General features: G+C 43.7%; 1 protein-coding gene across 2 annotated transcripts in view; it reads right to left on the bottom strand.

Moving 5' to 3' along the window:
- Positions 1-13,291, bottom strand: part of plekhg4b (pleckstrin homology domain containing, family G (with RhoGef domain) member 4B) — a 212,263-nt gene that overhangs the window by 83,035 nt on the left and 115,937 nt on the right. For both annotated transcript variants that reach the window (XM_078415786.1, XM_078415793.1), the window contains exons 4-5: positions 10,990-11,190; positions 7,764-7,887 (exon numbers count right to left, since the gene is read on the bottom strand). In XM_078415786.1, coding sequence (XP_078271912.1) covers positions 7,764-7,887; positions 10,990-11,190 — 325 coding nt within the window. The remainder of the gene's footprint in view (positions 1-7,763; positions 7,888-10,989; positions 11,191-13,291) is intronic.

Here is a 13,291-nt window from a genome sequence, read left to right as displayed (position 1 = left end):
TTGCTCTTCCCCACAAGTGCACATTTAACGATGTTTATGAGACGTGTGGTATGGCTATTATATTTCTGAACCCTCCTGGTAACATCCCAGCTACAAAGTTGGAGCATTGCACAGTCAAGTAACCTTTAAATAGTAATTTCAAATGCATCTCCTCAGAGAGTGTCAAGTCAAGTCAAGTCAAGTTTATTTGTCACATTCACATACACGATGTGCAGTGGCAATGCCTGCGGATTGTGCAAAAAAAGAATTACAGTTACAGCATAAAAATTAAAGTTAATACAGAAAAGACAAAATTTAGTCCCTGGAGTTATAATAGTTAACAGTCCTGATGGCCTGTGGGAAGAAACTCCGTCTCATCCTCTCCGTTTTCACAGCGTGACAGCGGAGGCACTTGCCTGACCGTAGCAGCTGGAACAGTCCGTTGCTGAGGTGGCAGGGGTCCCTCATAATCTTGCTTGCTCTCGTTCTACACCTCCTGATGTATAGGTCCTGCAGGGGGGCGAGTGTAGTTCCCATGGTGCATTCTGCCGAACGCACTACTCTCTGCAGGGCCTTCCTGTCCTGGGCAGAGCTGTTCCCAAACCAGACTGTGATGTTGTGATGTTTATGTTGATTGATATTTGAATAATTTACAGGCAATTCAGGAAGACCATTTGTATCACCTTCATATTTTCATATTTATTTTTCATATTTCATATTTCAGATACAGCGCGGAAACAGGCCTTTTCGGCCCACCAAGTCCGCACCGCCCAGCGATCCCCACACACTAACACTATCCTACACACACTAGGGACAATTTTTTACATTTTACCTAGTCAATTAACCTACATCCTGTACGTCTTTGGAGTGTGGGAGGAAACCGAAGATCTCGGAGAAAACCCGCGCAGGTCACGGGGAGAACGTACAAATTCCTTACAGTACAGCACCCGTAGTCAGGATCGAACCTGAGTCTCCAGCGCTGCATTCGCTGTAAGGCAGCAACTCTACCGCTGCGTGTAGAAAGGAACTGCAGATGCTGGTTTAAACAGAAGATAGACACAAAGAGCTGGTGTAACTCAGCGGGACTGGCAGCAACTCTGGAGAGAAGGAATGGGTGACGTTTCAGGTCGAGACCCTTCTTCAGATTCCCTCAGAAGGGTCTCGACCCGAAACGTCACCCATTACCTCTCTCCAGAGATGCTGCCCGCCCTGCTGAGTTACTCCAGCTTTTTGTGTTAATCACCTTCATCTTTTTATTTCCCTAAGGTTTTTTATCAGGTGTGGTAGAAATGTCCTAATGCAATGTTTCAATCCAAAAATGCCAACACCTCCTCCCCCACCCCATCCCCACATTCACTGCTCAACCCGCTGAGTTCCTCTCGCAGATTGTTTGTTGCCGTTTCCCCTCAGTCTACACCCAAAAATGATTGCAAAGCAACACGAGTCTGTAAGCTGGAGACAGCGATGAGAAGGCACAAAGATCCCGACAAAATGCTTGCACTTCATAGATCTGAGCAAGGCTATTGCTGCATTTCAGTTCAGGGATAGATGATTAATAAAACCAGAGCCAAAGGCAAAACATTCATAAAGGACGGACTTTGTTGTTTATTCTCTGTTTGGCGTAAACGTCAGGACTATGGTGACATCACTTGGAAACTGAGTAAGGTTGCAGCTGAACCTCCCACAGGTTTTCATGTCAAGCTGAACTATACGGGGTTTTTCTCTCTCTGATTCAGGATCATAATTTACTGATGCAACGAAGGCCATGAGATTGATTGAAATCACCATGTTGCACTCTCATACTCAGTCCGGCAACCTTGCCATTAATCTATCAAAAGCTGTATAATTAAATTCAGTTCTCATTGCATTGTGGAATCATATATTGTGATTTTATTGATTCCCCCATAAGGCTTCATTTTATACAGCCTGAAGGTGCCAAAATATAAGGGAAGGGGGAAGTAAGGAATGAACTTAATGGCAACGCTGGCTCAATATATCAAGTAAGCATAAAGTTCTTGGTTTTCAAGTGATTCTCAATTACGGCTTGTTGGCAGGTCCTGGCAAAGAGAAAGAGCAGCAAGGACATGACAATATATCTCTACACACTCAATATGGGACCCAGAGGAGATGTCCATGCTCCTCCTAGCTCACCGAGGCATGGAAAATGGGTGAAGACTTGCTTTGCTGGGCCCTCTTTAACGTCTGACATTTCTTCCTGGCATCTTTATTGATTAATATTGCAGTCAGTTCCCAACTACACCGTTGGGAGCCTGAACTGCATCTTTGAAGTTGGGCTCAGATGGTTTCCCTGGACTCAAATAGAAAGAATAGGAGAATAATGTGACGTGTCTCCTAGCCAGGTTTGGCTGTCACCCACCCACGTTGTTCCCCGTTGGAGCCATCGTATGACGAATCCCCTTCAAAGACAATTTTGAATGATTAATATTCCTGCATTCCATTGATTCCGTCTACACTCCATGCTACATCGGGAAAGCAACCAACTTAATCAAGGATCACTCAACACCCCAGTCATTTTCTCTTCTCCCTTCTCCCATTGGGCAGTATTAGTAACATTTTGAAAACACGTACCACCAGATTTAGGAACAACTCCTTCCCCACTGGTATCAGATTCCTGATCGGACCACTTAAAAGCTAAGGATGTGTTCCCGATCTCCCAATCTACCTCATGCATTTTGGTTCATCTGCACTTTGTCTGTATCTGTAACACTGAAACACTTTGTTTTCCACTCTGGTGTTCTCTTTGAAACCTGTGGTACTTATGTATGGCTTGATTGTACTGGATGATAGGATTTGACTGGATAGCACGCAAACAACATTTTTCACTGCTTCTCCACACATGCCAATAATAAACCCAACAATAATACAAATATCAAAACCAAATGGGAAAGAGAAGATCTTAGGTAAAGTGGGGTTTGAATTATAAAGGAGAAACTGGAGAAATTAGGGCATTTTTTCCTGCACAGAGGGCTGACCTTATTGACTACCTTATAGAGGTAAATCATGAGAAGATGGTCACAGTCTATGCCACAGAGTTAGGGAGTCTAAAATGAAAGGGCATAGGTTTAAGGTGAGAGGGGAAAGATTTTAAAGGGACCCAAAGGACAACCTTCTCACACACAAGGTGATGGGTATACGGAACGAGCTGCCAGGGTAAACTGGAGGCATGTACAACGACAACATTTAAAAGACATTTGGGTGGATACATGGATAAGAAGGAATTGGAGGAATATGGGCCAAATGCAGGCAAATGGGACTGGCTCAGTTAGGCAACCTGGTGGGGAGGGACGGTGGGCAAAAGGGCCTGTTGATGTGCAAAACAATGAACCTCCCAAAACACATAACAGCCAACGAGTTACTTTCTGACCTTTATTCACCATTTGTAATATATTCACGGCAACTCATTCCAAAGACGTGCAGGTTTGTAGGTTAATTGGCTTCTGTAAATTGCCACAAGTGTGCAAGATGCAAAACTGGGATAGCATAGAATTGGTGAATGGGTTAGTTGATGCAGACTCAGTGGGCCAAGGCTGTACGTCTAAACTAAACTAATTAAAAGTACGGCAACAGTGCACGCCAGCAAAGGTGCAAAGCAGCAATGCGATAAAGGTTCTGTTGGTCTGTCTCATTTAATAGACAATAGACAATAGGTGCAGGAGTAGGCCATTCGGCCCTTCGAGCCAGCACCGCCATTCATTGTGATCATGGCTGATCATTCTCAATCAGTACCCCGTTCCTGCCTTCTCCCCATACCCCCTGACTCCGCTATCCTTAAGAGCTCTATCTAGCTCTCTCTTGAATGCATTCAGAGACTTGGCCTCCACTGCCTTCTGAGGCAGAGAATTCCACAGATTTACAACTCTCTGACTGAAAAGTTTTTTTCCTCATCTCCGTTCTAAATGGCCTACCCCTTATTCTTAAACTGTGGCCCCTGGTTCTGGACTCCCCCGACATTGGGAACATGTTTCCTACCTCTAACGTGTCCAACCCCTTAATAATCATATATGTTTCGATAAGATCTCCTCTCATCCTTCTAAATTCCAGTGTATACAAGCCTAGTCGCTCCAGTCTTTCAACATACGACAGACAATGATGCTGGCTGAGCAATAAATGACGGACAACATATCTGGAGATCTGTCATGCCAGAGTTTCAATTTAATGCCTCAGGCCACAGAAGGTAATCCTGACGATGTTGCTGTCCCTCGGTACTCCCGAGGATTCTCCTGTACTCTGCGGACATGCTAGCAAGGAAGGAAAAGGGAATAGGAAAGAAATCGTTCACCTTCCCCTCAAAATCTGTAATAATGTATCGACACACATCCTGAGCTGACTGTGGCCAGGTTTTATAGGAAAAGTTTAGTCCATGCCAAAAAAACATTTGCAGGGGCTGTAGACAAACACACTTCCTTCTTGTTTTGAGCCTGCTGAGGGAACTAAATCAACACAATCCATTTTGATGTGGTCAGAGGAAATAATGTGTTCATTCTTTGAACTTGCTGTTCTCGGACATACTTTGCTTTGTGTGTCTCAGCTCCTTCATCTCCAATTTAAAGAGATTATTCCTCTGGCAAACATATTCCAAAATCTTGAAATACCTTTTTGTCAAAGTAAATATGAAATACATTTTTCATTTCAGATTTTGCAAAGTTCACGTCAACACAGGGGTTGTTTTATATTTGATTTGCTTCAAAAAAGAGTTATTATTTTATGATTTTGTTATCAAAACGAGGAACTGTCACCGATGTATGTCCTAGTTAAAAGTGCAAAAGATACCAAAGGGAACTAAGGTTTATTTTTTACTAAATGCTGCACTTATCCGTCTGACAGGAATTCTGAAACACAGATGATAAGTCGTCCATTTGATGACTTTACGCAGTGAATTGGCTGGCATTCTGCCTCTGACACAGTGTTTCAAGAAGGAAAAATCAAATATTGGAGGCCATAGATTTAAGGTGAAAACGGCAAAGTTTAAAGGAATTGTTTGGGCAACCTTTTTGCACAGAGGGTGGCTCGTGCCTGGAACACGTTGGTGCTGGGGTTGGTGTTTGATGCAGATGTCATGGTGGCACTGAAGAGATTTTGGATAGGCATATAGAAATGCAGATAATGGTGGGATATGGACTAGGTGCAAGGAGATAAGAGTTGGTCTTGGCCTCGTGTTTGGCACAGACATTGTGAGCCGAAGTGCCTGTTCTTATGCTGTACTGTTCTACATTCCAAGAAACTAAAACTTGGCATGGAACAGGATCGGAGCACTAATTTGTTACAAAGGGAATGTCCAAGCTTTTCCCATGCAGGGAACATGGGAAACCATTTCTGAGGAAGGATGTGCTGGTTCTGGAGAGGGTCCAGAGGATGTTTACAAGAATGATCTCAGGAATGAGTAGGTTAACCTATGATGAGCGTTTGTCGGCACTGGGCCTGTGCTCGCTGGAGTTTAGAAGAATGAGGGGGGACCTCATTGAAACATGCAGAACAGGGAAAGGCTTGGATAGAGTGGATGTGGAGAGGATGCTTCCACTAGTAGGAGAATCTAGGACTAGAGGTCATAGCCTCAGAATTAAAGGACGTTCTTTTAGGAAGATGAGGAGAAATTTCTTTAGTCAGAGGGTGGTGATTGTGTGAAATTCTTTGCCACAGAAGGCTATGGAAGCCAAGTCAGTGGGTAGTTTTAAGGCAGCGATAGATAGATTCTTGATTTGTACGGGTGTCAGAGGTTATGGGGAGAAGGCAGGAGAATGGGGTTAGGAGGGAGAGATAGATCAGCCATGATTGAATGGTGGAGTAGACTCGATGGGCCGAATGGCCTAATTCTGCTCTTATTCCTCATGACCTGATGAAACATTGGGTTAATTAAAGGTTTTTGATTATGTTTTAAATCTTTTTAATATCATTCTAGTAGATCTTAAATGTCCATGAATATCAAATATATACAGCCTAATGATAACATCAGCTGGAGGTTCTGCCCAGTTTCGCTACTGCCATACCCAGTCCAGACAGTCCAGCACTGTAGCTCTGCAGCGCATTAACTTGAGGGTTAACAGCTGTTAGTGACCTCCCGTGTGCCTGGTCACCATTATTGGGTCTCTCAGTCTGGCCAGGTTAAGTACAGGCAGATCCCACTCAGCTTTGATTCAATGAACTTACTTTGATGTTTCCCACTTGTCAACAACTGTCCGCTCAATCATTTGGTGCCCAATATACTATTACTTTGTTTTCTCCTCCTCGATTCCCACGTAAGTGCTTTTTGTTTCATTTGCTCCCTTTGTTTTGCAAGCTGCAAAAGGATTCAAAGTCACAGATGTTTCCAAGGTGGCCACTTAGGACAAAACTAATTAACGTCATTGGTTGATTGAGCCAGCACATCTGCACGTCTCATCTAAACCACACCATCACTGTTAGTGTGGTGGTTTTTTTTAGGGAAGTAAGTCGATGCAACTCCCTATCGAATTTTCTCATTGTTTGTAAACTCTGATAATGGGAGTTCTTCCATGCTCATCTTCATCTATATCATCATTTATTCAGAAGCAAAGGAGAGAAGATATTAAAGATTTTTTTCCTCTACTCTAAATATACCATAATGTGCATTTTCATTCAACGAGAGATGCCAGCGGAAATAAAAGATTCATGAACTATTGCACAGAAAATTCCATCTTGCGCTCAGCCCGCCTTGGCCTCCGCGATCTCCCGGTTGCCAAACATTTAAACTCCCCTTTCCACTCCAAACACTGACCTTTCTGTCCTGGGCCTCCTCCACTGTCAGAGTGAGGCCCAACTCAAATTGGAGGAACAGCACCTCAAATTTTGCTTGGGCAGCTTACAACCCAGCGGTATGAACGTTCTCTAATTTCAAGTAACTCCTGCATTTCTTTCCTACCCCCTCTCTACCCTAGTCATTCTACTAGTTCCACTGTTCGCAAACCTCATATCCATGTCATTAGCACATCTTTCCCAGCCAACAATGGGCCATTATGGACTCAAAACCTTCCTGAGGTCATCTGTTACTGGCACCTGTTTTATTCTGGTTTATTCATCTTTTGTTTCTTTGTCAGGTTCATTCAAAACCCATGCTTCAGGAAAGGAAGTCTGCTGCCCCTGCCCAAGGTAAGCAGTATGTGTCTCCATGCCTTTTATAGACAATAGACAATAGACAATAGGTGCAGGAGTAGGCCATTCAGCCCTTCGAGCCAGCACCGCCATTCAATGCGATCATGGCTGATCACTCTCAATCAGTACCCCGTTCCTGCCTTCTCCCCATACCCCCTCACTCCGCTATCCTTAAGAGCTCTATCCAGCTCTCTCTTGAAAGCATCCAACGAACTGGCCTCCACTGCCTTCTGAGGCAGAGAATTCCACACCTTCACCACTCTCTGACTGAAAAAGTTCTTCCTCATCTCTGTTCTAAATAGCCTACCCCTTATTCTTAAACTGTGGCCCCTTGTTCTGGACTCCCCCAACATTGGGAACATGTTTCCTGCCTCTAATGTGTCCAATCCCCTAATTATCTTATATGTTTCAATAAGATCCCCCCTCATCCTTCTAAATTCCAGTGTATACAAGCCCAATCGCTCCAGCCTTTCAACATACGACAGTCCCGCCATTCCGGGAATTAACCTCCATAGCAAGAATATCCTTACAAAGTGTTTGAGCTGTACCTCCTTTCTGAAATGGTCTAGCAAGCAACTTGAGTTCCAGGCACATTCAGGAGCTGTACCCATAATGAAAGCAACCTGGGTGAAAAGTAAAATCACCTACAGTCTCCTTACCTGGGAATGGTGAAATAATATCCCAGTAGATTGGTCAGTTCCATGCTGGGGTAACTTTGATTCAACCAGATTATGTTGTGTGTCCAGATCTGGATTACAGCTCGTCCAACTTTGTCTCTGTTTCCTGCAGGATGAATCACAAATAATAAGGCCAAGAGCTCATTCTTCACCATCTATTTTTTTCAAAAAAAAAACAAACCGTATTCCATTTCTAATGGAAATGTGCACCACATGGGCCAGTGGACTGGTAAGTTAGAAAATGCTTCGCTGTGCTCCACAGGGGTTGGCCGGATGAATAAGTGGGCAAAGGTAAATAAGTAAATAACGAGGCATATCGGGAAATATCAAGGAATGATCACTAAAGCTTGGTTGAGTTATGAAACTTGAGAAACTTGTTAAGAGTCAAGTCAACTTGTTAAGAGAGGGAGAGGGAATTGAGGAGGAGTTTCTCAGGAATAGGATCAAGGCAATCAAAGACTCCTGTCATCAATAGTAGAGCAAAAAGAGAAGAGGACATCACTCAGGAGATGGCCCAGATGGGGCGGGCAAGGGTGGAGTTGCTGCCTTACAGCGCCAGAGACCCAGGTTTGATACTGACTACGGGTGCTATCTATATGGAGCTTATACTGTCTCCCTGGATAGATTTTCCCCTGGATGCTCCAGTTTCCTCCCACACTCCAAAGACTTGTGGGTTTGAAGGTGACTTGGCTTCTGTAAATTGTTCCTAGTGTGCTGGATGCAAAACTGGGATAACATAGAAGTAGTGTACAGGTGATTGTTGGTCGGCACGGACCCGGGGAGCCAAAGGGCCTGTTTCCACGCTGTTTGTCTAAACTACACTAAACAGCACTAAAGATGGGATTGCGAAAGAGGTAATTACGTGTCAAGCAGTCAGCGTTTATCACTAAGTTCTTACTGTGGCTGATGGATTTGTTAATGGAGTTAGCTATTTTTGGGCCAGTGGAGAAATATCAAAACTAAAACTGTACATCAGTGACTTCCTACAGATTGATAACATTGGTCTGCTTGCTACAGATAAATCTTGGATTGATAAACCATGTCTGAGTGCTTGATTTAACTTGTTTCCTTATCTGAAGGAAGTGTAAAATCACAAACCCATGTACACATGTACATCTGGCCAAATAGTTTCCTTCCATTAGCTCATGCACCAGGTGGTACTGAAATAATTCTTCACTAACTTTCACAGCTGCCAATAATTTTATAAAATAACAAATTATTTGAATCATTTGTTCAAAATTATTGTTAAATAATTTTGAACAATCTTTAAAGAAGTTTCTAAATACTTTAAAAGCCCCCCACCCCCTTCCTTTCTTCTCACTGTGTTTGTAAAACCAGTATCTTTGTTTAATTTGCCTAGGTCAAAAGAGGTTGTCAAAAGAAGAAAAAAATCTGAAAGGGAGAAGAACTCAGCAATGAAATAGCTGACATTTCAGATTAATTTGTCTCACACCTTGCCTCAACTGACATCAGTAAGCAAAGGCATAAAGTGTTTGCTCAGGGTGGCACAGTGGTAGAGTTGCTGTCTTACAGCTCGAGTGACCCGGGTTCGATCACGACTACGGGTGCAATCTGTATGGAGTCTGGACGTTCTCCCCATGACCGCGTGGATTTTCTCCGGGTGCTCCAGTTTCTTCGCACACTCCAAAGACATACATTGTTTGCATAATAATTGGCTTCAGTAATTCGGCCATTTTAAAATGCCCCTAGTGTGTAGGATAGTGTTACTGTGCGGTGATCGCTGGTCAGCTCACAGTCGGTGGGCTGAAGGGCCTGTTTTTGCGCTGTCCCTCTAAAACTAAAAACTAAGCAAAGTTGTTGAATTCAGTCTTGAGTCCAGAAGCAGCAATATGGCTAGCATGAAAGCTACGTGTTATTTCTTGAGCTTACACTGAATTTCAATGAAAATGGTGCACATGGCACAGAGGAGCAGATAGTAAAGCTGCTGCCTCACAGATTCAGCAGCTCAGGTTCAATCCTGACCTCGGGCACTGTCGATGAAGGGTTACTTCTTGAGTGTCTGAGAGTGTACGGTTTGTATTTCGGTTTCCTCGCATACCCTAAGACATGCAGGTTTGTAGTTTAATTAGACACTATAAATTGCCTCTCAGGTGTCAGGGGTTGTGGGGCAAAGGCAGGAGAAGGGATTGAGAGGGTAAGATAGATCAGCCATGATTGAATGGCGGAGTAGACTTGATGGGCCGAATGGCCTAGGTCTGCTCCCAGAACTTATGAACTTCTGGTAACAATCAGGGGATATTTTTGGAAATGTGGGAAGAATAAAATGGGATTAGTGTGGGATAACTGTGACTAGGGGCTTGATGGTTGGAATTGATTTGGAGGGCTGAAGAGCCTGTTTCAGTGTTGTGACAGTCTATCACTCTTAACTGGGTATGAAACCAATGGCCAAACGGGAAAACTATGGCTGCAGTGGAAAATGTGTGGAATGAGCCTCAGTGAAGGAGGACAGAAATGGTCAGACCTCATGGGCCAGTCTCTTTAATCCCAGGGATTCCAGATGAATATTGGGAGGTCACTTTGTGGACATGTCCATTCAGTTATGCAAGCTTGATCATGTTTTGCTATTAAGTATCATCAAATCTGTGACAGCTAAACTTCAGGAGTGCATGACCTCCAGTTCTTGCATATTTATGTCATGAACATTATCAATGTCATTCTCCCCATCTGCTACAAATGAGGCCCAAGCAGCCACTCTCTCCATGAGCAACTAGAGCAAACAACCGCGGGACCTGCGGGTCGGAAATGACAACGGAAAATACCGGAAAGGTCTTTCTAAAGACAACTGTTAAATCTGAATTTTTTTAGAGAATAACGAGCAAAGAGCAGAGAGGATGGTTCACTAGTTCATTCTTTCAAATGAATGACAAGGACAATGCAGCCTCCATTTGACATGATTAAATGTCGGAGTGGACTTGATGGGCCGAATGGCCTCATTCTACTCCTATTCCTTATGTCCTTAATTGCACGGCATCATTCCAGATGCCTAAATATTCAGCTGAGATGGAAACAAAAGTGACCTTATTTTAATATGTTTCTGAGTTGAGTATATTTATCCGGAGTGTTCAATATTACCCCCTTCAATGTTTCCCTCTCAGCCACGGCCGAGGATCAACCTGATAATTTGACTGAAACTCGTTTTCACTTGTTAACTCACTGAAGCCATTTTCTGTCGATCGAAGGCACCAACCTGGTAACTGAGCGATCCCAGAATGCAACAGGTCCAGGTTCACCTCTGCAGCCGTGCCAGGGAGGCTGCTGCAGACTTGCACTGTGGTCTGAGGGCACGCCGGTGAGGGGGTGGTCTCTGCGGTCTCCAGCGTCTGGGTTAAAACTGTGTGGCAGCTGCCCCTCCTGCCTGTCCCAGCCACACTGCTCTGAGAGCAACCTGCTGAAAACAAATCGTAGAAACATAGAAACATAGAAAAACAGGTGCAGGAGTAGGCCACTCGGACCTTCCAGCCAGCACCGCCATTCAATATGATCACGGCTAATCATCTAAAATCAGTTCCCCGTTCCTGCTTTCTCCCCATATCCCTAAAAGCTAAATCTAACTCTCTCTTGAAAACATCAAGTGAATTGGCCTCCACTGCCTTCTGTGATAGAGAATTCCACAGATTCACAACTCTCTGGGTGAAAAGGTTTTTCCTCATCTCAGTCCTAAATGGCCTGCCCCTTATTCTTAAACTGTGACCCCTGGTTCTGGACTCCCCCGACATCACCCTCATTAAGTAATCCTACCATGCCCCGCAACACTCCAACAAGAACTGGCTCACAAACTGCACTGAAATAAAACACGGGCTATATGCAGAATGATTCTTCTCGACGTTTTATGAGATGACAAAATCATAACATTTGTACATTGTTAAGTCACCGACCGGGCAAAGTGCCCAAGATGTTAAAGTTCTCATTTTTCTACATTAGATCTCTATTTCCTCTGCCCACGCACACAATCCTTAGCAACAACACATATTTGGAAAGTATTTTTGAAGGCATTGTGAGATTAAAACATACTTTGTAAGATTGACCAAATATAAACTTTCTGGCTTTCCCTCTCTCTTCATCCCTCGCCTTTCCCAGTTTTCCGACCAGTCTTACTGTCTCCGACTCCATTTTATCTCTGTTTGCTTTGTTGTTACCTTCTCCCAGCTAACAATGATCTATTCTAAATTTTCCTTGATCTCCATTCCCTTTGTCCCATTTTCACAACTTGCACATCCTTATCTATGTATCTCCCTCTCCTCTGACATCAGTCTGAAGAAGGGTCTCAACCCGAAAAGTCGCCCATTCCTTCTCTCCAGAAATGCTGCCTGTCCCGCTGAGTTACCCAATCAGTTTGTGTCTCTCTTTGGTTTAAACCAGCATCTGCAGTTCCTTCCTGCACATGCATTTTCTGGCAAGTACATTGAACAATTATTGGGGCTTTTAAGCAATAGAACAGACTGCTGGTGGAGCTGAGGAAGTCACACGGCATCCGTGGAGGGGTACAGACTGACGATCCCTCCACAGACGCTGCCTGACCCATTGAGTTCCTCCACCAGCTTCTCCCTCTCCCTCTCCCTCTCACTGATGTTGAATTGCAAAATATGCGAGTAAGATCTTGTTATTATCGTTATGTTAAATTGTGCTTGGACCTAGAACCAGTTGAAATCCGTGCCATAATGGGCAGTCTCAGTTCCTGGTCATGTGCCTATTTAGGATTATTTTAAAATGGATGCACATCCACTTAGGGCAGCCACAGTGACGCAGCGCAAGAGTCGCTGCTTTACAGCGCTTGCAGCGCCGGAGACCCGGGCTCGATCCCGACTACGGGTGCTGTCTGTACGGAGTTTGTACGTTCTCCCTGTGACTGTGTGGGTTTTCTCCGAGATCTTCGGTTTCCTCCAACACTTCAAAGTTGTTTTATGAAAAGGATATAATAGAGAAATGGAGGATATTTAAAGGTGAAATTTTGAGAGTACAGAGTCTTTATGTCCCTGTTCGGTGGAAAGGAAAGAATAATAATTTCGAAGAGCCGTGGTTTTCCAGGGAAATTGGGCACTTGGTTCGGAAAAAGAGGGAGATATACAATAAATATAAGCGGCAGGGAGTAAATGAGGTTCTTGAGGAATATAAAGAATGTAAAAGGAATCTTAAGAAGGAAATTAGAAAAGCGAAAAAAAGATATGAGGCTGCTTTGGCAAGTAATGTAAAAGTAAACCCCAAGGGGTTCTACAGATATGTCAATAGCAAAAGGATAGTGAGGGATAAAATTGGTCCATTAGAGAGTCAGAGTGGACAGCTATGTGCTGAGCCGGAAGAAATGGGGGAGATATTAAACAATTTCTTTTCTTCGGTATTTACCGAGGAGAAGGATATTGAATTATGTGAGGTAAGCGAAACAAGTAGAGTAGTGATGGAAATTAGGAGGATTAAAGAAGAGGAGGTACGGACACTTTTGAAGAATATAAAAGTGGATAAGTCTCCAGGTCCTGATAGGATATTCCCTAGGA

Source organism: Rhinoraja longicauda, chromosome 2, assembly GCF_053455715.1.
Source record: "Rhinoraja longicauda isolate Sanriku21f chromosome 2, sRhiLon1.1, whole genome shotgun sequence".
Taxonomy (NCBI): domain Eukaryota; kingdom Metazoa; phylum Chordata; class Chondrichthyes; order Rajiformes; family Arhynchobatidae; genus Rhinoraja; species Rhinoraja longicauda.
Note: the sequence above shows the minus strand (reverse complement) of the source record. Positions and strands in the feature narration are given on the sequence as shown.